The sequence below is a fragment of the Cololabis saira genome, chromosome 21, assembly GCF_033807715.1.
Source record: "Cololabis saira isolate AMF1-May2022 chromosome 21, fColSai1.1, whole genome shotgun sequence".
Classification (NCBI taxonomy): domain Eukaryota; kingdom Metazoa; phylum Chordata; class Actinopteri; order Beloniformes; family Belonidae; genus Cololabis; species Cololabis saira.
The window spans coordinates 6,610,264-6,635,509 of NC_084607.1; the positions used below are offsets into that span (position 1 = coordinate 6,610,264).

The 25,246-nt window shown below is 44.3% G+C and overlaps 3 protein-coding genes across 3 annotated transcripts; all 3 read left to right on the plus strand.

Moving 5' to 3' along the window:
* The first annotated feature begins 2,113 nt into the window (after positions 1-2,113).
* On the plus strand, positions 2,114-7,932 carry LOC133422760 (keratin, type I cytoskeletal 13-like). The gene is made up of 7 exons (XM_061712839.1): positions 2,114-2,610; positions 3,459-3,541; positions 3,636-3,792; positions 3,873-4,034; positions 4,558-4,683; positions 6,133-6,356; positions 7,663-7,932. The coding sequence occupies exons 1-7, from the start codon at positions 2,188-2,190 to the stop codon at positions 7,868-7,870; spliced, it is 1,383 nt and encodes a 460-aa protein (XP_061568823.1). The 5' UTR covers positions 2,114-2,187; the 3' UTR covers positions 7,871-7,932.
* A 3,965-nt stretch (positions 7,933-11,897) lies between these two features.
* LOC133422761 (keratin, type I cytoskeletal 13-like) lies at positions 11,898-13,775 on the plus strand. Its single transcript, XM_061712840.1, has 3 exons — positions 11,898-12,530; positions 13,151-13,368; positions 13,548-13,775. The coding sequence occupies exons 1-3, from the start codon at positions 12,372-12,374 to the stop codon at positions 13,711-13,713; spliced, it is 543 nt and encodes a 180-aa protein (XP_061568824.1). The 5' UTR covers positions 11,898-12,371; the 3' UTR covers positions 13,714-13,775.
* Positions 13,776-17,357: 3,582 nt separating this feature from the next.
* LOC133422565 (keratin, type I cytoskeletal 13-like) lies at positions 17,358-24,689 on the plus strand. Its single transcript, XM_061712584.1, has 10 exons — positions 17,358-17,474; positions 18,627-18,685; positions 19,587-20,118; positions 20,381-20,463; positions 21,771-21,927; positions 22,004-22,165; positions 22,265-22,390; positions 23,513-23,587; positions 23,667-23,812; positions 24,531-24,689. The coding sequence occupies exons 1-10, from the start codon at positions 17,358-17,360 to the stop codon at positions 24,628-24,630; spliced, it is 1,557 nt and encodes a 518-aa protein (XP_061568568.1). The 3' UTR covers positions 24,631-24,689.
* Positions 24,690-25,246: the final 557 nt, after the last annotated feature.

Below are 25,246 nucleotides of genomic sequence, written 5' to 3' on the forward strand. Positions count from 1 at the left end.
GCCTACGGCGTAGGGTACCGCGTAGGGTACGGCGTAGGGTACGGCGTAGGGTACGGCGTACGGCGCGCGTCGCCGCGTAACCTACTGTACGCCGTAGGCTCTGCGTTGGGCAAACGAGTGATTATGTACATTCACTGAGTGAATATTATGAAAGTAAAATATATATTTCTCGCTAGAAATTTAATCAAAATGCATTTTTATGCAAAAAACTAACTCAAAATATTGATTTTAGGCCTATTCACTAAAAAATAAGAAATGTCCACCATGTTTTTTTTTTTGATTCAGTCCGCAAATGACGACGAAAAGCATTCTGGGAAATTTTTCTGTCCCTAGATCAACTAGTGAGCATCGGAAATCCCCTAGCCACTACCCTAGTTTTCTTCACTACCCCTAGGTGAAAAGAGGAATTGGGACACCACTACCCTCACGGGAACGTGCAAAATTTAGGGGTAGGGCTGAAAAGTAGGACTAGGGGGGGATTGGGACAGGGCCTAAATATACTCTGTGTTTCCAGAGAAGCTCATCTGGGAGTCTACAACTGTGCCTAGATATTTGAAGTTCTCCACAGTTTCTATTAGTTGGCCCTCCAGAGACTGGCAGTCTAGTAATATCAGGTTTAAACATGATTATTTCCTTTGTCTTGCCTACATTCATTTTGAGCTGGCTAGTGTGACACCACCCTTCAAGTGCCACAGTGTGAGCAAGACAGGCATCTACGCCATGTGGATCTGACTTAAGTAACAGGGCAACCAAGGCCATATCATCTGCATACTTAATTAGTTTAAAACATTGCTCGTTGATTATAAAATCATTAGTAAAAAGCGAGAATAACACAGGGGACAGTAAGCTTCTGTTACCGGCGCTAGGGGTCTCTGGCACTGAGCGGCTGAGCTACGGTGTGGCTAACAACTGCAACTGTGGATCCAAACACAAACACGACTGTTGTTAGCTCATGCTACTGCTGCTCAGCAGGTTTATTCTCTGCACATGCACTTAATATTCACATTTCAGAATACAGAACACTGTAAATACCGTACCAATTACTTCCAGAAAAGTCTCAGTAACGTTTATGGTCGGAACTGTTCACACACACATGTACACATTCACTCTGGCTCAACCGACCTACATGGACGGCAACGACATAAACTTCGACGATAAAGTACATATTTCAACATTCTACCATGCTTAGTTTCACTTTGTATCTTCATTATATGTTGTTACATAGTTTAACCGAACAAAAATGTACAAATTAATACATTTTACATACCTGTTGATCCAAACACAAACACAACTATTGTTAGCTCATGCTACAGCTGCTCAGCAGGTTTATTCTCTGCACATGTGCAGAGCAGAGTAGAAACTACTTGCCTGGACCCACTGGTGTTAGAGCACCACCTACTGGCGCAAAATGGTAATGCTTTTGTTCATAAGGGTTCTAATAAAAGTTCATATGTTAAAATGAAAAAGAGGGGGTGTCTGTTAATGTGATAACTATAACTAGTGGCTATTCCAGACCCACTACACTTCCTTGTGGGCAACCTGTGCTCACAGTGAGCAGCTCTGATGTGTTCTCCCTGGCACAAACCCTTTGTGGGCGACAGGAAAGAAAGTCCCTAAACCACCAAGTTAGGCTGGGATGTACCTTGAGATTAGCAGCCCTTTTCAGCAGGATATGGATCTTCATTGAATTAAAATCCATGAATAGGACCCTAACATATCCTTTAGGGTGCATAAGATGTTGTGTGACTGCATTAAGCATGGTCAGTAATGCATCGTCTGTACGTCTGTTCCTCTTATAAGCAAATTGAAATTGGTCCATCATTGTTGCTACAGATGTAGTTAAGAGGTTAACCAGGTGGTTTAGGATCCTGGCATCTGCTTCCCCCATGGAGGGGTCACCCCCGACCGCTGGGTGCGCCTTCATTCCTCCTCCGTGTCTGGACTGGCCCTCTCTCTGGCCTCGCCTCTTCTCCCGGGCACAATGAGGGTTGGCAGGTCGAACCCTGCGGGATGTGCGGAACACGTGACACACCTAAAGTCGTTATGTGATCAGTCTCCTCCTCCTCCTCCTCCTCCTCCTCCTCCCACTCGCCCTATAAAGCATCCTCTCCTCCCAGAGCCACCACTTTCTCCTCTGCAGCTTCAGCCCGCAGAGCAGCCTCCTCCTCCTCCTCAATCCTCGTCACCATGACGTTCCAGGTCTCCAGGTCCATCGGCGGCGGGTCCTACATGGGCAGCAGCAGCCGCTCCATGTACGGGGCCATCGGGGGTGCCCGGATGAGGATGTCCTCCGCCGGCTCCTCCATGTCGGCGTTCGGCGGCGGCGGTGGCGGTGCTGGAGGAGGTGGATCTGCCGGCTACAGCTACAGCTACAGCGTCGGAGGTGGAGGTGGAGGTGGAGCTGGAGGCGAAAGCATCTCCGTCAGCGAGAAGGCCACCATGCAGAACCTGAACGACCGCCTGGCCTCCTACCTGGAGAAGGTCGCCAAGCTGGAGGCGGCCAACGCCGAGCTGGAGAGGAAGATCCGGGAGTTCCTGGAGAAGAAGTCCTCTCCGGCCGCCAGGGACTACAGCAGCTTCTTCGCCATCATCGTAGACCTGCAGGGAAAGGTAGGAGCCTCCACTCAGGACCTGGCCCCAGAGGTCCCAGAGGTCTCACATGTCCAGATAGATTGATAGATAGATAGATTGATAGATAGATAGATAGATAGATAGATAGATAGATAGATAGATAGATAGATAGATAGATAGATAGATAGATAGATAGATAGATAGATAGATAGATAGATAGATAGATAGATAGATAGATAGATAGATAGATAGATAGATAGATAGATAGATAGATAGATAGATAGATAGATTATCAAAACATAAAAAACAACCACACTTCCACTCAGACAATAAAAGCACATTAGTATTAAAATAGAACTAAGTGCAAAATAGCAGATAGTCCAGTTGTGGCAGAGGTGAAATGTGTGATGAGTGTGTGACCTCAGCTAGGACCTCAGCTAGGACCTTAGTTAGGACCTCAGTTAGGACCTTAGCTAGGACCTCAGCTTGGAGCTTAGCTAGGACCTTAGCTAGGACCTCAGCTACGACCTCAGCTAGGACTTTAGCTAGGGCCTCAGCTAGGACCTCAGCTAGGGTCAGCTAGGACCTCAGCTAAGACCTCAGCTTGGAGCTTAGCTATTCAATTCAATTCAATTTTATTTTATTGTCCCCCAGAGGGGAAATTTGCTTTACAGGGGGGGATAAAACCAAGAAACATAAAACATAAAAGGCACAAAAACACAGAGCACATTCACACAGATAGGACACAGCACACAAAGTACACACAAATACTAGGACCTTAGCTAGGACCTCAGCTTAGAGCTTAGCTAGGACCTCAGCTAGGACCTCCAGGTTCATCAAACCTGCTCTCAGCTCTTTCTAACTACTGAAACCTTGTCGTCCTGCAGATCCAGGCTGCCACCTGCCTTCACGGTAGCATCTACCTCTCCATCGACAACGCTAAGCTAGCTGCAGACGACTTCAAGGTCAAGTAAGTGAATCACGATGAAAGCTGTACGTTTGTCCGTCTATCTAGTCCGTCTAGTTTTACGTCCAGAGGTTTGAGGTCCTCGTGTTTCCCGCAGGTACGAGAACGAGCTGGTCATGCGTCAGTCGGTGGAGGGCGACATCGCCGGGCTCCGGAAGGTTCTGGACGAGCTGACGATGGCGAGGAGCGACCTGGAGATGCAGATCGAGGGCCTGAAGGAGGAGCTGATCTACCTGAAGAGGAACCACGAGGAGGTGAGGAGGTCAGGGGTCAGGGGTCACGACCCGGCCGAGCTTCCACTCCGACTCTAACCGCTAACCGCGTTGCTGTGCAGGAGCTGCTAGCCGTGCGCGCCCAGATGACCGGCGAGGTGAACGTGGAGGTGGACGCCGCTCCCGGACAGGACCTCTCAAAGATCATGGAGGAGATGCGGGACCACTACGAGTCCGTCGCCACCAAGAACCGCAAAGACCTGGAGTCCTGGTACCAGACCAAGGTGAGGACGGATTCAGGTCCGCAGGGACCGTGTTCTGGAGATGTTTGTGTCTCCACGTCTTTTGAAGGACAAACGTGAATGAAATTAGGCTTCATGAGTCAGCGCGTTGCTGCCATTTTATTTATTTTTTATTTTTTATTTTGTTTCTACGGAAGAGTATTAGGACCATACAGGAGAAAAAATATTTGAGAGAGGAAGATATTTTTTTATTGTGCACTTCGAGAAAAAAAATCTAAATGTCGAGAAAAAAGTCTAAATGTCGAGATTAATGTTGAAATACAATTTCAAGAAAAAAGTTGCCTTTTTTCACAACATTTCAACTTTATTCACGAAATTTTGACTTTTTTCTCAACATTTCGACTCTTTTCTCGAAGTGCACAATAAAAAAAAACTTCAACCTCTCAACCTGTTCTCTCCAAGATAGTTTATCATCAATTAATAAACCCAAAAAACATGTAGTTGAAACTTTAATGACTTCTTCATTATAAATATGAAGGTTAATTTGTTCCCTGTCCCTCGGCAGTCGGAGGGTCTCTCCAAGGAGGTGGTGTCCAGCACGGAGACGCTGCACTCGTCGCGGTCGGAGATCACGGAGCTGAAGAGGACGCTGCAGGGTCTGGAGATCGAGCTGCAGGCGCAGCTCAGCATGGTGAGCAAAAACTAAATATCTGAACTATTTTAACAGCCTAGTCATAAAACAGGAGTTGACCCTGCAAATACAGAAAAACCACCAGTGTAGAATCTTATAGAAAAACCCTTCAAACTCTTAAACAATTTCATAATAACAACGAGAATTTGTGTTGGAAATCACATATAGAGCATACAAAGGTAAAAATATCAAAAACAATAGCTCTGTTACACAAAGTAAAAGATTCACTGGATAACAAGGCATTGCAAATTTTATATAACACTATGATTGTGCCATATCTGACCTATTGCATTGAAGTTTGGGGTAATGCTTACAAAAAATCTATTTCAGTCTATTTAGTCTATTTTCTACGACGGAGTATTAGGGCCAAACTAAGACAAAAAAAAAAATGGAAATTACGAGAATAAAGTCATAATGTTGCGAGAATAAAGTCGTAATAGAATAAAGTCGTAATATTACGAGGATAAAGACGTTAATATTATGAGAATAAAGTCGTAATATTATGAGAATAAAGTCGTCATATTATGAGAATAAAGTAATATTATGAGAATAAAGTCATCATATTATGAGAATAAAGTCGTAATATTACGAGAATAAAGTCGTCATATTATGAGAATAAAGTCGTAATATTACGAGAATAAAGTCGTAATATTACAAGAATAAAGTCGTAATATTATGAGAATAAAGTCGTAATATTATGAGAATAAAGTCATCATATTACGAGAATAAAGTCGTAATATTATGAGAATAAAGTCGTAATATTATGAGAATAAAGTCGTAATATTACGAGAATAAAGTCATCATATTACGAGAATAAAGTCGTAATATTATGAGAATAAAGTCGTAATATTATGAGAATAAAGTCATCATATTACAAGAATAAAGTCGTAATATTATGAGAATAAAGTCGTAATATTATGAGAATAAAGTCGTAATATTACGAGAATAAAGTCATCATATTACGAGAATAAAGTCGTAATATTATGAGAATAAAGTCGTAATATTATGAGAATAAAGTCGTAATATTACGAGAATAAAGTCATCATATTACGAGAATAAAGTCGTAACATTACGAGAATAAAGTGTTAATTTAATGTTAATGTTAATTAATTAAAACTCTAACAGGAAGAGTGTTAAAATTTTGAATATTGAGCATCTTGTGAAGTTATATGTATATATTTATAATATATTTAATATTACGATTTTATTCTCGTAATATTTCGACTTTATTCTCATATTATTATGACTTTATTTTCGTAATTTCCTTCTTTTTTTTTCTTAGTTTGGCCCTAATACTCCATCGTAATTTTCATTTTTTTTTTAAAGCCATAAGAATAATGAATAATTATAATGAATGAAATAAAGAAAAAAATGAAGATGAACTGAAAGAATGTGAGCATCTCCCAGCGTCTCGGTCCTCCCTGACCCGCCTCCCTCTCGCCCCCCCAGAGGTCCGGCCTGGAGTCCACCCTGGGCGAGACCCAGGGCCGCTACGCCATGCAGCTGCAGGGCTACCAGAGCCAGGTGGTGGCCCTGGAGCAGCAGCTGGTGCAGCTGAGGGCCGACCTGGAGCGGCAGGGCCAGGAGTACCAGATACTGCTGGACCTCAAGACCCGGCTGGAGATGGAGATCGCCGAGTACCGGAGACTGCTGGACGGGGAGGGCAGCGTCAGGTGGGTCTGTCCGTCCGTTTGTCAGTCTGTCCGTTTGTCTGTCTGTCCGTCCGTCCATCTATCTATGTTGTGAATTGAATTAGAGCTGGGTATCGATTCAAATGTCAAGAATCGATTCAATTCCGATTCTTAAGATTCAGAATCGATTATCACCATTTGATTCGATCCGATTCGATATTGATTTGGGTTAGTGTTGCCTGGATTATATGACTGTAAAATAACTATTGAAATAATAATTTCACAATAATTATTGTGAAATAACTAAGAAATAAATAACAATATCAAATAGGCATTTCAATATCCATTTAAAGTGCAAAAAAAGAAAGAAATTGCAACAGCTCAAGCAGTAAACAAATTATTTTAGCTTGTCTGATTTATTCTGTCACCAGACACACAGCTTGCCATGAAGCACCCGGCATTTTTCAGGTATTTCATGACAAACCGTGTCCGATAACTGAGAAACCAAACAAGCTATAGTAAATATAGATAATATGAACTTCATTGAACTAATATAACATTTAGAAATTTAAGCTGAAATGTCCAGCATTTTCTCTAAAGAAAAGTTAATTTAGTTCAGGAGTTTTCAAAACTACTGGGATTAAAGGTCACCAGGCAAAAATGTAATGATGAAAAAATAAATAAATAAATAAAAAATTAATAAGAAAAAAATAAAAAAAATCGATCTTTAGACATACAAATCGATTTTTAGGAATTAATATGAGAATCGATTTAGAATCAGAAAATCGATTTTTTCAACACAGGCCTAACTTGAATTGATTTGACCCAAACAAAACCTACAAGTCACTGAGGCGCTGAAACAGATGACGCGTCTCCTTGAGCAGCATGTCAGTTGTTTGAATGAGTGTCCACAAACATCCTTTGTGATGCTCAAAAAGGGGCTATTTATTGGTACACACAAGCTCCTTTGTCAACAACGAACTACATGCACTTATATTGTATAACTTGCATGAGATCAGTAAAACAAGACCAACAAAAACTGCAATCATGCAAAGCCGAAGTGAAACGGTCAAAAAACTGTGTGATCACCGGCAACCAGCACACCTGCCCGTGATCAGCCTCACCTTATAAAATCTATTCCTTGGCTCCATACACCACCTACAGTGCAGAAATGACACTATAATTCACACACCCCTGTTATTCAATGGGAAGCTATCTATCTATATATCTCTGTATTTATCAGGTACTTTGTTTCATGAGAAAACGTTCCCTATAACTTCACCATCATAAATGTCTCGGTCCAGATCTGAACTCTGTTTTATTCTCTATGTTCTGTTCATCCCTGCAGCATCTCCTCCTCCTCCGTCGCCTCCCGTTCCTCCCTCTCCACCTCCTCCGTCTCCACCTCCGCCGTCTCCACCTCAGCCGTCTCCTCCTCCGTCTCCACCTCCGTGACCGCCCCCGCCTCCGTCACCACCAAGAAGCAGATCGTCATCATCGAGGAGGTGGTGGACGGGAAGGTGGTGAGCTCCTCCACGGAGGAGGTTGTCATGTGAGCTCCAGCAGGGGGCGCTGTTGCAGGAATAAACCCAATAAAAGCTGTGATGCTTCAGAGTTACCTGGAGTCCTGTCGTTGTTCAGTCTCAGGCTGCAGCTCCTCTGGTGGCCACCAGGGGGAGCCTCGCCAAAACCAGTACCAGACGTTAAATTCAATTCAATTCAATTTTATTTATATAGCGTCTGTTACAAGAAAAGTTGTCTCTAGGATTTTTCCAGAGACCCAGGATGTCAGCAAGCATATAGCAGACATCTACACACACAGGTGGAAGCAGCAGTGGGATGATCAGAGAGGGGACTGCAGGTCAACATACAGCTCCTGAAGCTCTGGCCTGCAAACATACACAAAAGAGAAAAAGGGGGCGGGGCGCAGACCAGCACAACAAACTACAAGAACGATGGACAACAATGATGGCTATAAGATACTTATAATGGATACAAACACTAACTAGAGGCTTTACTGAACACTAACTAGAGGTTTACTGAACACCAACTAGAGGTTTACTAAACACTAACTAGACAGGGCCGGTTCCAGAAAATGATGACTACGATGCATCTCAGATCAGAGGGGGTGCACATGCCTGGCACGTTATTCAACACTAAATTATGCATTTTCCTATAATTTCAAGCGGAATGATACTAGCAAAACAAGAATATTTAAAGTGTATTTCAAATGCTTTATTGCAGCAATATTGCTGCAGAACAAAGAAAATGCTACATTTAGTCTGGGCTACCTCACCCATCAGATAATCTAGCAACAGAAAATTAAACATAGCAACAAAAATAAATATAACCATAAATATACAGGACTGTCTCAGAAAATTAGAATATTGTGATAAAGTCCTTTATTTTCTGTAATGCAAAAATGTCATACATTCTGGATTCATTAAAAATCAACTGAAATATTGCAAGCCTTTGATTATTTTAATATTGCTGATCATGGCTTACAGCTTAAGAAAACTCAAATATCTTATCTCAAAAAATTTGAATATTCTGGGAATCTTAATCTTAAACTGTAAGCCATAATCAGCAATATTAAAATAATAAAAGGCTTGCAATATTTCAGTTGATTTGTAATGAATCCAGAATGTATGAAATTTTTGTTTTTTTAATTGCATTACAGAAAATAAAGGACTTTATCACAATATTAAAATTTTCTGAGACAGTCCTGTAAACTTGCTGGCTTGAATCACTTCCGAATATCCATCGTTACTTTGTGTTAACGGAGCAGCAGAGAGCAGCGTCTTGCTGGTGCAGGAAACTGCTGGAAGCAGATGAGTGACGGACACTGGCTGATTTATGGTTCCGCGTTGCACCAACGCAGAGCTTACGGTGTAGAATACGTAGGGACGTGAACGTACGGTGCGCGTCGCCGCGTACCCTACGCCGTAGGCTGCGCCGTCGATTTAACGCGGAACCATAAAACAGGCTAAACGCGCGCGCATTTGTCAGTTTTCTTTTCGTCTTTTCAACTGAGCATGCAAACACAAACTGAGGGTGCAATGCATAGTTATGCACCATCGTAGAACCGGGCCTGTAACTAGAGGGTTACTAACACTAACTAGAGGTTTACTAAACACTAACTAGAGGGTTACTAAACACTAACTAAAGGCTTTACTAAACACTAACTAGAGGTTTACTAACCCTAACTAGAGGTTTACTAAACACTAACTAGAGGGTTACTAAACACTAACTAGAGGGTTACTAACACTAACTAGAGGTTTACTAAACACTAACTATAGGCTTTACTAAACAAAAAGGTTTTAAGTTTGGTTTTAAAGGTGGAGGTGGTGTCAGCCTCCTTAACCCAGATTGGAAGTTGGTAGCCCTCCAAATCTACATTTAGATCCTCTAAGAACTACGAGTAAACCTGCACTCTGAGAACGGAGAGCTCTGCCAGGAACATAAGGCACTATCAGGGGCCTCATCTATAAAGCTTGCTTGTTCACAAAAAGGGCCTGAAAGATGTGCAAGCCACCTTCTACGCAAAGGCTGGGATCTAAAAAGAAAAAACTAACCGAAAAATCTGCGTATCCCTACGGCAACCCCGACCCTGCCGTAGGAACTTACTTAAGACATGGGGAACTGGCGACGCAGGCGGTCAGGTGGTGAAATGAAGCCAGATTCATGTCATACTCTTAATAATGTCATCACATATCACAACATATATCAGACTTATAATAAAATAGCGCTGATCCTGTCCCTCTGTGTTTGAACCTCAGCGTCAGTCAGGACTCTGGTGCTGCTGCTGCAGCCGCGGTGCAGGACACGCCGGGAACCTCCTCTTCACCCACCGCTTTAGGACAGAACAAATGAGGGGCTCCCTAGAGCGTTTAGGGGCTCTACGGAGCCCCTAAAGGGACACAGATTTTTTTTCATATATGTAATGAGTTTTATGCGCGCGTAAAACCTTTACATGCGGGTGTAAGCCTAAATTATGGTTCCGCGTTAAAACGATGCAGAGCCTACAGCGTAGGGTACGCGGCGACGCGCACCTACGCCGTAGGCTCTGCGTTGGTGTGAGGCGGAACCATAAATTAGCCCTGAGCAGCTCTGAGGGGAGGGGGGGGAAGAGGGGGAGCAGGGCTGCGGGCTGTTCTCGCATCGCTTTCGCACAGGGTGTCTTGATGATTTGCAATTACAGGCTGAGCCTACCGTTAGTTTTTAAACTGTAAAAAGTGGGGGGGACAAAAACATGATTTTGAAAAGACGGGGGGACATGTCCCCCCTGTTGCGCCGGGGCACTCACGGCGTTCCGCGCAGCAACGGCGTGCTGCCACTCACTCGCTTTATTTTATACTATTTATATACTTTTTCTACTTTTACTGTGACCACCAAATAATGTCGTTTTCCTGTCCTCCACCTCATCCACAACATTTCGATCTCAGATCTCAGTGAAATTCAGTGGCACGGTGGCTCGACACGTCTCATTCATTCTGACGCCAAACAGGCTGCAGGAAGCCGCTGCGCATGCTCAGCAGGCTCATTCATATGCAAATACTACTTTGCATTACCCTTTTAAGGTAAAAAGTGGGCGTGTAGAGGGCGGGATATCAGGCGGATTCACCTGCGCAACCTTCCAGCTGGACTGTGATTTATAAAGCGAACATTGCGTGCAGGTGTGCGTGCACATGGTTTTATAGATCCTTTTTTTTTTTTGCGCCCGCCATTTTTGGGTTTTGGGTGTACGTACACTTTTAGTATGAATCCTACGCACTCCATTTTAAATGAGGCCCCAGGTCTTGCAAATATTGCGGAGCTAAGCCGTTTTGGGCTTTGTACGCGAGTAATAACATTTTTAATTGGATTCTGAATTTTACGGGTACCCAATGGAGCGACGCTTACACTGGGGAGACGTGGTTGCGTTTTTTCTCAACATTTTAACTTTATTCAGGAAATTTTGACTTTTTTCTCGACATTTCCACTTTTTTCTCGAAATTGTATTTCAACATTACTCTCGACATTTGGACATTTTTCTCAAAATTGTACTGCAACATTAATCTTGACATTTCGACTTTTTTCTGGAAGTGCATAATGAAAAAAAAAAATGTCTCCTCTAAAATATTATCTTTATTTTTCTCCTGCCCGGGCCCTAATACTCTTCCGTATGTTTCACACAAATACAAGGATGAAGAAAAAACAAAAAACAGAAGAAAAAATTCACATAAGGAAAATATTTAAAAAAAACAAAACAACAAAAAGAAGAAATATGTGTGAGGAGTGGTTAGAAGCCTATATAGTCTTATATGAAAACCACATCCAAACAATATACTAAAGTTAAGATATTAACACATGTAAAAATCACAATTACATATTAAATGCACAAACTGAACATTTCCTGTAAAGGAAAAAGTGAAAAAAATAGGGGGTCCTATTATTCTAAATCAAATGATTTAGAGAGCATTCTTAAGTTTATTTTTGTACATGGACAGTGACAAAGACAAATCAATTAAACGTACATAATTGTTCCACATGATAACTGCACAGTATTTAATAGAAAACTGACCACGGGATGTTTTATACAATGGAAGATGAAGTTTCTTAACCTGTCGGGTTGAATAACTATGAACTTGAGAGTTATTAACAAAATAATCTCAGTGTTATGATTCACTTTAAAGACAAATGTACAGATTTGAAGAATGTTGATGTCATCGAGTAAAAAATTACAATTAAAAGAAGAGAGTGCACTTGAAACATCAGCTTTGGAAATAGTTGCTAATCTAAGAAAACGTTTCTGCAACAATAATATTTTCTGCAAATAAGATAGAAAGGTACTTGCCCACACAATATTACAGTATGTTAAATATGGATGAATCATAGTATAATATGATGTAAGGAAACCTGAAATGTGTACAAATATCTTATTTTTCTCAGGATCCCAAGAGATTTAGTGACCTTTTTGCAGACGATGCCAACCTGTTCTCTCCAAGATAGTTTATCATCAATGAATAAACCCAAAAGACATGTAGTTGAAACTTTAATGACTTCTTCATTATAAATATGAAGTTTAATTTGTTCCCTGTCCCTCGGCAGTCGGAGGGTCTCACCAAGGAGGTGGTGTCCAGCACGGAGACGCTGCACTCGTCTCGGTCGGAGATCACGGAGCTGAAGAGGACGCTGCGGGGTCTGGAGATCGAGCTGCAGGCGCAGCTCAGCATGGTGGGTAAAAACATGATTTCATCCAAATAAATCAATAATAAAACAAACTGGAAAGCAATAGGAACAAAGACACTGGCTCCAATTAGTATAGAACAGGGGTCTTCAACCGGAGGTACTGCAGGGGTCCTCCAACTTAAAAAAAAAATAAAGACAATTTTAACCAAAATAATTTGTGGGAGTTAAAAAAAAAATTATATATAGGCTATATATATACTGTATATATATATAGATGGACGGACGGACGGACGGACGGACGGACAGATATATGATTGAGAAAACTCTATTAACAGGTGATAAATGATTCCCATGACGTGAGTCATGTGACTAATGTCAACTTTAGAGCGGAAAAACGAGCTAGCTACCTGTTTAAGAAGAGAAAATTTGTTTTGAAATTGACTTGGCTATTTCATATTTAACGCTAGTTCGACCTGATGGATAAATTAGTGACAATAACGAAGCCTAAAGCTGGAAATTGTAACGTTACAGCTCAGCCAAAGTTTCATCAACCGTTAACACATGTAGGCTAATAACTAAGAAAAAAATGAAAATGAACTGAAAGAATGTGAGCATCTCCAAGTGTCTCAGTCCTCCCTGACCCGCCTCCCTCTCGCCCCCCCCAGAGGTCCGGCCTGGAGTCCACCCTGGCCGAGACCCAGGGCCGCTACGCCATGCAGGGCTACCAGAGCCAGGTGGTGGCCCTGGAGCAGCAGCTGGTGCAGCTGAGGGCCGACCTGGAGCGGCAGGGCCAGGAGTACCAGATACTGCTGGACCTCAAGACTCGGTCGGAGATGGAGATCGCCGAGTACCGGAGACTGCTGGACGGGGAGGGCAGTGTCAGGTGGGTCTGTCCGTCCGTTTGTCTGTCTGTCCGTCCGTCCGTCCGTCCGTCCGTCCGTCCGTCCGTCCGTCCGTCCGTCTATCTATCTCTGTATCCGTTTCCCATAATTTCACCATCATAAACGTCTCTGTCCAGATCTGAACTCTGTTTTATTCTCTGTGTTCTGTTCATCCCTGCAGCGTCTCCTCCACCTCCGTCGCCGCCCGTTCCTCCGTCTCCACCTCCTCCGTCTCCACCTCCGTCACCTCCCCCACCTCCGTCACCACCAAGAAGCAGATCGTCATCATCGAGGAGGTGGTGGACGGGAAGGTGGTGAGCTCCTCCACGGAGGAGGTCGTCATGTGAGCTCCAGCAGGGGGCACTATTGCAGGAATAAACCCAATAAAAGCTGTGATGCTTCAGAGTTACCTGGAGTCCTGTCGTTGTTCAGTCTCAGGCTGCGGCTCCTCTGGTGGCCACCAGGGGGAGCCTCGCCGACACCAGTACCAAGCGTTAAATTCAATTCAATTTTATTTATATAGCATCTGTTACAACAAAAGTTGTCTCTAAGATCTTTCCAGAGACCCAGAACATGAACATGACCCCCAAGCAATTATTACTTAAACATAACAAGGCAAGGAAAACTCCCCTTTAGGAGGGAAGAAACCTGGACCTATAGGCTTTACTAGAGGTTTACTTAACACTAACTAAAGGTTTACTAAACCCTAAGTAGCGGTTTACTAAACACTAAGTAGAGGTTTACTAAACACTAACTAGAGGTTTAAGAAAGGTTGTAAGTTTAGTTTTAAAGGTGGAGGTGGTGTCAGCCTCCTTAACCCAGATTGGAAGTTGTTTCCATAGTAATTTATATTTTACATTTAGTAAATTTACATTTAGATACTCTAGGAACTACGAGTAAACCTGCACTCCGAGAACGGAGAGCTCTGCCAGGAACATAAGGCACTATCAGGTCTTGTAAATACTGCGGAGCTAAGCTGTTTTGGGCTTAATACGCAAGTAATACAATTTTTAATTGGATTCTGAATTTTACGGGTAGCCAATGGAGCGACGCTAACACTGGGGAGACGTGGTCTCTCCTGCTGATTCCTGTCAGCACTCGCGCTGCTGCATTTTGGATCAGCTGGAGCCTATTCAGCAAATTAATTGGACATCCTGCTAGTAACACATTACAGTAATCTGGTCTAGAAGATACAAACGCATGAACTAGTTTTTCTGCATCACTCTGCGAGAGGATTTTCCTAATCTTTGCGATATTACGGAGATGTAAAAATGCTTTTTTAAAACCTGATTAATATATGGTTTGAACGACAGATCCTGGTCGATAACAACACATAGGTTTCTCAAACAGGATTAAACAGGGTAACGATGATAGAATTCAAGAAGAAATATATAAATAATCAAGCTGTAATAATCTAACCTTTGATAATCCATCCTCTATACTTTACTGAAGTAAAAAGTAAAACATCCATCCATCCATTCATCCATCCATTTAGATTTACAAATCTGTTCCATTCTTGTTCTTAAAGTGAAACAAAGGGACTACATCCTGCTGGTCCTCCCTCTGGACCTGCGTTGCTCTAAAATCCCGACATCGGTGTTATGCGGGAAAAAAAATGGAAAAGGACGTAGTGTGTTTCAGTTGCCATGGTAACAGTAAATGTTTGTTGAAGTCTAACAGTTTTGTTCTGATAAAAGATAAAGGTTCTTACTGTGTTTCATCATCTCATCGCTCTGATCTGGACTCAAGTTTCAGACGTCTTTATGTGAAGTTCAATGTTAATTCCTTCCTTTATGCTTACGGTTAGGGTTAAGATTTTACAGTTAGTGTTAAGGGGTTAGGGTTAGGGTTAGGGGTTTACGGTTAGGGTTAAGAGTTTAGGGTTATGGTTTACGGTTAAGGGTTTACAGTTAGGGTTAAGGGTTAGGGTTAAGGGTTGGGGTTGGGGTTAAGGGGTTAGGGTTAGGGGTTTACGGTTAGGGTTAAGGGTTTACAGTTAGGGTTTAGGGTTAGGGTTAGTGTTAAGGGTTTAGGGTTTAGGGTTTAGGGTTAAGTGTCAGGGTTTAGGGTTAAGGGTTAAGGGTTGGGGTTAAGGACTAAGGTTAAGATTTAGGGTTAAGGGTTAGGGTTAATGGTTGGGGTTAAGGTTAAGGGTTAGGGTTAATGGTTGGGGTTAAGGTTAAGGGTTAGGGTTAAGGGTTAGGGTTAATGGTTTAAAGTTAGGGTTAAGGGTTAGGGGTTAAGGTTAAGGGTTAGGGTTAAGGGTTAGGGTTAATGGTTTACAGTTAGGGTAAAGGGTTAGGGGTTAAGGTTAAGGGTTAGGGTTAAGGGTTAGGGTTAATGGTTGGGGTTAAGGTTAAGGGTTAGGGTTAAGGGTTAGGGTTAAGGGTTAGGGTTAATGGTTTACAGTTAGGGTTAAGGGTTAGGGGTTAAGGTTAAGGGTTAGGGTTAAGGGTTAGGGTTAAGGGTTAGGGTTAATGGTTTACAGTTAGGGTTAAGGGTTTAGGGGTTAGAGTTAAGAGTTAAGAGTTAAGAGTTTTAGGGTTAGGGGTTTAGGGTTAAGGGTTCAGGGTTAAGGGTTGGGGTAAGGATAAGTGTTAAGGTTAAGGTTAAAGTTAAGGGTTCAGGTTAAGGGGCTATGGTTAAGATTTAGGGTTAAGGGTTTAGGGTTAAGCATTAGGTTCAGGGTTAAGGGTTGGGGTAAGGTTTAGGGTTAAGGGTTTAGGGTCAAGGGTTAAGCGTTAAGGTTAAGGGTTAAGGGTTAGAGATAAGGGTTCAGGTTAAGGGTTAGGTTTTAAAGTTAAGGTTAAGGGTTAAGGGTTCAGGTTAAGGGTTAGGGTTAAAGTTAATGTTAAGGTTAAAGTTAAGGTTAAGGGTTGGGGTTAAGGTTACAAGGTTAGGGTTCAGATCATTACACTATATGTGGTTATAAAGGCTGGTATCATAATATCAACCGGATGTGTCATATTGACGCCGGGAGAGAGGAATCTTTCCATGGAAAGGTTGCTGACGAGCATTCAGGCGGGATGAGAATCGTCTCGTGACCTCAGTGCTGAACCACGGTCAGTAGTGGAGGTGGACTTCTACCTTAGACAGCACACAGCGCTGACGCTGGGCGTGTTGCCGTTGTTGACTGCAGTCATAGTTCAGCTGCTGCCGTAGGGAAATAGAGCAGCCTCTGGTGACGCGTCGTCATGGTTACCTCCGCTGCCTTTCTGATGATGAGTGATGTGGCGTGGAAGATCCGCTGCCTCGTGGCCTCAGGAGTCTTCATGGCTGCGCTCGTTGGGTTTCAGAGGACTTACAGGACATTTACGGCAGAAGACAGAAGAGCTGAGGAGGCACAAGTTCTGTTGGGCCAAAGTTTCTGTTCAAATAAAGCGGAAAAAAGCTCCCAAACATATACAAATACAGCCCCGTTGACGGGTGAGGGAACTATGGAAGAGTATTAGGGCCATGCAGGAGAAAAATATTTGAGGGGAAGATTTTTTTTTATTGTGCACTTCGAGAAAAAAGTCGATATTTCGTGAATAAAAATTTCGCCTTTTTTCCTCAACATGTCAACTTTATTCACAAAATTTTGACTTTATTCGCGAAATTGTATTTCAACATTAATCTCGACATTTTGACTTTTTTCTTGAAGTGCATAATGAAAAAAAAATCTTCCTCCTTATTTTTATTTTTCTCCTGCCTGGCCCTAATACTCTTCCATAGGGTTCAAAGCTCAGAGATAACAAAGTTTCAATGGAAAAATCCAGACTTCTACTTGGAAGTTAGGAAAAGACCAAAGAGTTGCAGGTTTCTGGTTTGGACCAAGACGGGTCAGAGGCAAACGGTGCTGCTCACATCCATCTAGGAAGGGAGGGGACATCTGAGCAGATGTAGGAAGGGTTCCCGGTCCCCCCCTGGAGGCAGAAACACCTCACACCCACTGTGAAGCACGGCGGTTGAGGTGGGTGGTAGGTGGGGTCATGTTTCTGTTAAACGAGCGATGGTGTGGGGAAACATGTGTTTGTGTTCACCTGAGGCTGGGACCGCCCACACCTGCATCCCCCGCATGGAGACTCAACTGTGGAATCTGGCTCGTCCCACATCTGCTGTTAGTTCGGTATTTTATCTTTATTTTGACAGCTTTTACTAAGGATCCAGATGATGCTAAGTAACCCAGATGATGCTAAGTAAACCAGATGATGCTAACTAACCCAGATTCAATTCAATTCAATTCAATTCAATTCAATTTTATTTATATAGCGTCTAATACAACAAAAGTTGTCTCTAGGCGCTTTCCAGAGACCCAGAACACGAACAAGACCCCCGAGCAATTATTACACAAACAATGGCAGGTAAACACACAGCTCCTGAGGCTCCGGCCTGCAAACATGCACAAAAGAGAAAAAAGAGGGCACAAGAAACTACAGGAACGATGGACAAAAATGATGGCTATGAGATACTTATAATAAATAAAAATGGAAAAGGAGAAGAGAGGAAGGGAAGAGGAGAAGAGAAGAAGGGTGAGAGGCACCGCCCAGCGGATCATGTCGGTGCCCCCTGCAGCATAAGCCTATAGCAGCATATCTACCACCAAGCTATGTTTGAGACTAACTATTATAGTCTTGTTCTATAGCTGCAGCTATGAGTACTGACTCGAACACACTAGAGTTTACACTACCTAGAGCAGGGGTCCTCAACCCTGGTCCTCGAGGGCCGGTGTCCTGCATGTTTTAGATGTTTCCCTGCTTTAACACACCTGATTCTAATTAATCATCGTCATCAGCTTTTCATCCAGGGCTGCACAATTCTGTTGATGACACAGTCACTTGTATCACGGTGCAATGAAGCAGGGAAACATCTAAAACCTGCAGGGACACAGGCCCTTGAGGACCAGGGTTGAGGACCCCTGACCTAGAGATTTACCAACACCAGCTAGAGGTTTACTAAACACTAACTATAGGCTTTACTAAACAGAAAGGTTTTAAGTTTAGTTTTAAAGGTGGAGGTGGTGTCAGCCTCCTTAACCCAGATTGGAAGTTGGTTCCATAGTAATGGTGCCTGATAGCAGAACGCTATCAGGCACTTCTACGAGTAAACCTGCACTCCGAGAGCTCTGCCAGGAACATAAGGCACTATCAGGTCTTGCAAATATTGCAGAGCTAAGCCATTTTGGGCTTTATACACAAGTAATACAATTTTAATAACACATTAGAGCCAAGATATACTTGCTATTGGTGCTTGCGTTCGCGTCCGTTCACGTCCGTTTGAGTGCACCACCAACCGCAACGTCGCTCACGTAGTACGCAAGGAGAGCCGGCGGTACCGGCGGTGACTGATAGGGGGAAGTAAGCCGAGCAACAATTGGAAAAGTGATTAAATATTTAGTAGTAGCAGCGGTAGTAGCAGTAGCAGATTAGAACAACAAACAAGTTAACATGACAACATTGGATGATGTAGGAGATTATAACATTGCTTTGGTTGCGATCTCGGCAAAGGAAACGGCGCCAGCAACCTCCGCGTCATCACTTGTGGCCAGCTGGTATCAGACCGGGACCAGCGCCACTCGCGACCAGAGCCAGAACTGCAGGTCGCGTACGTGTTCAGTGTCTTTTTGAGGACGTGCACGTCGACGCGTCAAATGAACGCAGGATACGCGTAGCGGCCATGATGCGTACGCGTATCTATTTACGCGTATATATCTCTTACAGTAATCTAGTCTAGATAGAAGATATAAACGCATTAACTAGTTTTTCTGCATCACTCTGCGAGAGGATTTTCCTAATCTTTGCAACATTACAGAGATGGAAAAATGATGCTAACTAAACCTGCTAACTAACCCAGATGATGCTAACTAACCCAGATGATGCTAACTAACCCAGATGATGGTTCTGATCTGTAGCTCCTCTGCTGGTGTTGGTGTAACGGTGAGGAAACTCATGAACCCATTATTTGGAAACAAAGAAACAGGACTACAGGCGAAGCTTTTCTCTCCACCTTTTAAGGAGATAACTGAGACTGAGGCGTGGTTGACAGAGTTTTTGGCTCGTGGACACGTCCCCCCCCCCCCTCCGGATCCGTCCCTCTGAAGCGGTTCCAGTCGGTTTCATCACAGCAAACACGGTACAACAACAACACACAGCAGCTCATTGTTTGGTTGCACAATAAAAAGGAGACGGGCTGGGGGGGTGGGTGCACACCTGAGGACGGCAGGCAGGTCTGGACCTGACAGTCCGGGATCGGGGGGGGGGGGGGGGGGTTTACCTGGGTCCCTCCCCCTTCCTCACCAGCATAAAGCAGCTCTGCCCGGCCCCCCCTGCACTCTCTCCTCCAGCAGATCCTCCATGTTCTCCACCAGTTACTCCGGCGGGGGCCGCCTGGCCCCCACGAGGGCCCCCAGCATGTACGCCGGCGCCGGCGGCTCTGGAGTCCGCATCTCCAGCATCAGGGCCCCCAGGAGCTTTGCCGGGGCCGGGGTCGGGGCCGGGTTCTCCTCCGGGTTCGACCTGGCCGACGCCCTCGACGTCTCCGACAACCAGAGGGGGGCCCTGCAGGACCCGAACCCGCGCTTGGCCGACAACAAGAAGGGGGCCCTGCAGGGCCTGAACCAGCGCTTGGCCTCGTACCTGGAGAAGGTCCGGGACCTGGAGGGGGCCAACGCCGAGCTGGAGCAGAAGATCCGGGAGTTCCTGGAGGGCAGGGCCCAGCCGGAGGGCAGGGACTACTCCACCTACATGGCCCTGATGGGGGACCTGCAGGACCAGGTGAGGCCCGGGGGACGGGGGGGGGGGGGTCACAGGACAGGAACTGGAGCAGCTCCCTTTGTCTCTAAACAAATGCTGAAATCTGAAACAACCCCAGGATGTTCCTGTACCGGCTCCTGAACCAGTTCCTGGACCGGTTTCTGGACTGGTTCCAGAATGTTTCCTGTGCCCCAGGGGGCCGTGGTCTTCTGCTGCCGGCTTCCTGAAATAACAGATGTTTGTCTTTCAACACCAACTTAACCTACCCCACCTCCCCCTTCAGCTCCTGGACGCCACCCGCACCAACGGGTCCCTGTACCTCGCCATCGACAACGCCAAGCTGGCCTCCGACGATTTCAGGGTCAAGTGAGTCGTCCAATTGATCAATAATCGTCCTCATCACCGTATCAGCTCCGTGTTTCAGGCTTCACCAGGGCCGTTTCTGGCTTTTTTAGGGCCTCAAGTCAGGTTCTTTTCAGGGTTCACCTATTCAGTAAAGCTCCAGTGTGTGTTGGGGGGGGGGGGTCATTTTTCTGCTGTCAAGTGAGCTAGCTAATTCGCTGAGGTTTATGATAATAATAATGACTTGGTTTTATATAGCACCCTTCAAGGCACCCAGAGCTTTACAGAGATCATTATTCATTCATACACATTCTCTCTGCTGGTGGTAAACTACATTTGTAGCCACAGCTGCCCTGCAGACTGACGGAAGCATGGCTGCCATATCGCGCCTAACGGCCCCTCCGACCACCACCAACATTCAAACACATTCACACGGGGCAAGGGGCAACTGGGACAGAGCGGGATTCGAACCGCCGACCTTCCGATCATTGGACGACTCGCTCTACCACCTGAGCAACTGCCGCCCATTATGGGCATTTTTTTGAGGGGGGTGTGCATGACCTTCAGAAACAGGAGTAAAAACTCTAAAAATCCATATTTTTACAGAATATATAGTTTTTTTTTACGAACTCTTATGAATTTGTGAGAGAATCTGAATAACTGGAAAGTTGCGAACTTGAAGATTTTCAATATAAAACGTAAAACCATCAAAATAAACCAGCTAACTAACCCAGATAGTGGTAATTAAACCAGATGATGCTAACTAAACCAGCTAACTAGCCCAGATGATGCTAACTAACCCAGATGATGCTAACTAAACCAGCTAACTAACCTAGATGATGCTAACTAACCCAGATGATGCTAACTAAACCAGCTAACTAACCTAGATGATGCTAACTAACCCAGATGATGCTAACTAAACCAGCTAACTAGCCCAGATGATGCTAACTAACCCAGATGATGCTAACTAAACCAGCTAACTAACCTAGATGATGCTAACTAACCCAGATGATGCTAACTAACCCAGATGATGCTAACTAAACCAGCTAACTAACCTAGATGATGCTAACTAACCCAGATGATGCTAACTAAACCAGCTAACTAACCTAGATGATGCTAACTAACCCAGATGATGCTAACTAACCCAGCTAACTAACCTAGATGATGCTAACTAACCCAGATGATGCTAACTAACCCAGATGATGCTAACTAAACCAGCTAACTAACCCAGCTAACTAGATGATGGTAACTAAACTAAACATGACGATGGTGAAAGGAGCAAAATTCAGTAAAAAAACTTGGTCCGGTCCTGGTCCGGTCCTGGTCCGCAGGTACGAGAACGAGCTGGCCATGCGCCAGTCGGTGGAGGCCGACATCTCCGGGCTGAAGAAGCTCCTGGACCAGCTGACGCTGAGCAGGTCCGACCTGGAGATGCAGATCGAGGCGATGAGGGAGGAGCTGATCCAGCTCAGGACGAACCACGAGGAGGTGGGAACCAGACCAAGACTTGAGGACGTGACCAGTGATCTTCCATGTTTCACCGACCTGACGTCTCCTTCTCCAGGACCTGCTGGCTCTGAGGTCAGAGGTCGGCGCGCAGGTGAACGTGGAGGTGGACGCCGCCCCCCAGCAGGACCTGTCCGCCAAAATGGCCGAGATCCGAGACCACTACGAGAACGTGGCCACCAAGAACCGCAAGGATCTGGAGACCTGGTTCCAGGCCAAGGTGAGCTGAGGTTCCCCTTACAGACCTGAGATAGTTCCTGGAGGTCCAGGTGAGTTCTGGCCCCAACTTTCACTCCTCGTATTCTTCTTGCGTTTGCAGTCCGACGACGTCAACAAACAAGTCGCCGTGGAAACCGACGGCCTCCAGGCGTCTCGCTCTGAGGTCACCGAGGTCAAACGTTCGCTGCAGAGTCTGGAGATCGAGCTGCAGGCCCAGCTCAGCATGGTGGGTTCCTCTTGGACTGGTCCCTGGACCAGTTTCTGGACCGGTTCCTGGACCGGTTCCTGAACTGGTTCCTAGACCAGTCTCAGGACCGGCTCCTCGAGCGGTTCCTAGGCCAGTCCTTGGACCAGTTCCTGGTAGGGATGGGCGGTATGGACTAAAAAATGTATCACGATAATTTCTGGCATTTATCCCGATAAAGATAAATAAAATACCAATTCAAAAAGTGTCATCAACGGGAATTTATCCTTTCTTTCTTTCTTTCTTTCTTTCTTTCTTTCTTTCTTTCTTTCTTTCTTTCTTTCTTTCTTTCTTTCTTTCTTTCTTGCTCCTTTTTTTCTTTCTTTCTTTCTTTCTTTCTTTCTTGCTCATTTCTTTCTTTCTTTCTTTCTTTCTTTCTTTCTTTCTTTCTTGCTCATTTCTTTCTTTCTTTCTTTCTTTCTTGCTCATTTCTTTCTTTCTTTCTTTCTCGCTCATTTCTTTCTTTCTTTCTTGCTCATTTCTTTCTTTCTTTCTTTCTTTCTTTCTTTCTTGCTCATTTCTTTCTTTCTTTCTTTCTTTCTTTCTTTCGTTCTTGCTCATTTCTTTCTTTCTTTCTTTCGTTCTTGCTCATTTCTTTCTTTCTTTCTTTCTTTCTTTCGTTCTTGCTCATTTCTTTCTTTCTTTCTTTCGTTCTTGCTCATTTCTTTCTTTCTTTCTTTCTTTCTTTCTTTCTTGCTCCTTTTTTTCTTTCTTTCTTTTTTTCTTGCTCATTTCTTTCTTTCTTGCTCATTTCTTTCTTTCTTTCTTTCTTTCTTGCTAATTTCTTTCTTTCTTTCTTTCTTTCTTTCTTGCTCATTTCTTTCTTTCTTTCTTTCTTTCTTGCTCATTTCTTTCTTTCTTTCTTTCTTTCTTTCTTTCTTTCTTTCTTGCTCATTTCTTTCTTTCTTTCCTCAATTTATCGTTTTTACTGTGAGATGACAAATTCTTACCGTGGGGAATTTTTTTGGCGGTTTATCGTGAACGGTCAAATATCGCCCATTCCTAGTTCCTGGACCAGTTCCTGAACAGGTTTCTGGACCAGTTCCCGGACCGGTTCCTGGACCGGTTTTTTACCTCCACTAACGTCTTGTTCAACCCCTTCAGAAAGCGTCTCTGGAAGGAACACTGGCCGACACCCAGAACCGGTACGGGTCCATGCTGGGGGGGTACCAGGGGCAGGTGAGTCTCAGCCACGTTGGCTCAGGGGGGTGGGGTGGATGTGGGCGGGGCCTGGGCCTCACCTGAGTCCTGCCTGCAGGTGACGTCTCTGGAGGAGCAGCTGGTCCAGCTGAAGGCCGACCTGGACCGCCAGGGACTCGAGTACCGGGTCCTGCTGGACCTCAAGACCCGGCTAGAGATGGAGATCGCAGAGTACCGGAGGCTGCTGGACGGGGAGCTGGACGGGTGAGCCGGGCCGGGGGGGGGGGTACTTAGTCGTGAAACAAAGTGTTATTTACATGAAGTTGTGTTCAAACAGAAAAAGAAACTGAAGCATCGACAGAAAACTGGACTTTAAATAAACTCAACGTCTCATTTGAGCATTAAATTCCTTCTGATTATCTTTGTCAGGGCTGGTGTGGTGAGGACCCAGATGCAGGAGAGCGAGAGGCAGGAGTTCAACAAAAAAGGGTTTATTTTACAAAAACCAAAAAAACAAAGCGCTGCTTAGCAGGATCAAAAACAGGGATCAAAAACCTTAAACAAAAACTTGGCAGGACACATGGAGGGAAGAAACAGGACGGAACCACAAGGAGCAAGGGAAAGACAAGACCAGATATACACAAGGGGGTAACGAGACACAGGTGTGAACAATCAGGGCAGATGGAAGACAGGCGGGAGAACAGAAACACAAACTGGGGGAAATGTCAACCACTGACAATCTTCAAAAGAATAATCCTGCTCCCTCTTGACTGGACCTGATATCCAGGGGGGCCGCGGTACCGAGAACCCTCCCCCGGAAGTCAGGGAGGACGTAGGCGGAACTATGAGATTAGATGAGATTAGGGATGAGATTAGAAATAAAAGTCTGACAGACACAAAACCGTGAAGGTAAAGGTGTGTACGATACGAGTCTGAAGCTGACGGTGACAGTTTCACTGACCTGCTGCGTTTCCGTCTCCAGCAGCTCGACTTCCAGCACCACGACTCGCAAGGTTCTGATCGTCACCAAAGAGGTCGACGAGGACGGAGTCGTCACGTCCGAGACTCAGGAGCTCTCCTGAGGCACCGGACATCCGGCTGCAGCTGACAGCACCAATAAAAGTCTCCTGACCAACTGATGATGCTTCCGTCTTTATTTGGGCTTGAAATTCATAAAGTTCATCTTGTATCACTGCATACTAAACCATATGATGCTAACTAAACCAGCTAACTAACCCAGATGATGCTATGAAAACCAGCTAACTAACCCAAATGATGCTAACTAACCCAGATGATGCTAACTAACCTAGATAGTGCTAAGTAACACATAATGCTAACTAAACCAGCTAACTAACCCAGATGATGCTAACTAAACCAACTAAATAACCCAGATGATGCTACCTAAACCAGATAGTGCTAACTAACCCAGATAATGCTAACCAAACCAGCTAACTAACCCAGATGATGCTAACTACTAAACACTGAGGTCACGTCCGAGACTCAGGAGCTTGAGTGACGCAATAAAAGTCTCCTGATCAACTGATGATGCTTGTGTCCGTCTTTATTTGTGCTTGAACTTCATAAAGTTTAGTTATATATATATATATATATATATATATATATATATATATATATATATATATATATATATATATATATCGTATAGGTGTTTTTTGCAATGATGGGTCGTCTTACATT

Coding starts and splice junctions, on each gene's coding strand:
- LOC133422760 (XM_061712839.1), top strand. CDS start 2,188: ATGACGTTCCAGGTCTCCAGGTCCATCGGCGGCGGGTCCTACATGGGC. Junction 4,684..6,132: donor TGCAGGCGCAGCTCAGCATG/GTGAGCAAAAAC, acceptor TCGCCCCCCCAG/AGGTCCGGCCTGGAGTCCAC. Junction 6,357..7,662: donor GACGGGGAGGGCAGCGTCAG/GTGGGTCTGTCC, acceptor TCATCCCTGCAG/CATCTCCTCCTCCTCCGTCG.
- LOC133422761 (XM_061712840.1), top strand. CDS start 12,372: ATGAAGTTTAATTTGTTCCCTGTCCCTCGGCAGTCGGAGGGTCTCACC. Junction 12,531..13,150: donor TGCAGGCGCAGCTCAGCATG/GTGGGTAAAAAC, acceptor CGCCCCCCCCAG/AGGTCCGGCCTGGAGTCCAC. Junction 13,369..13,547: donor GACGGGGAGGGCAGTGTCAG/GTGGGTCTGTCC, acceptor TCATCCCTGCAG/CGTCTCCTCCACCTCCGTCG.
- LOC133422565 (XM_061712584.1), top strand. CDS start 17,358: ATGGTGTGGGGAAACATGTGTTTGTGTTCACCTGAGGCTGGGACCGCC. Junction 20,464..21,770: donor TCCGACGATTTCAGGGTCAA/GTGAGTCGTCCA, acceptor CCTGGTCCGCAG/GTACGAGAACGAGCTGGCCA. Junction 23,588..23,666: donor TGGGGGGGTACCAGGGGCAG/GTGAGTCTCAGC, acceptor TCCTGCCTGCAG/GTGACGTCTCTGGAGGAGCA.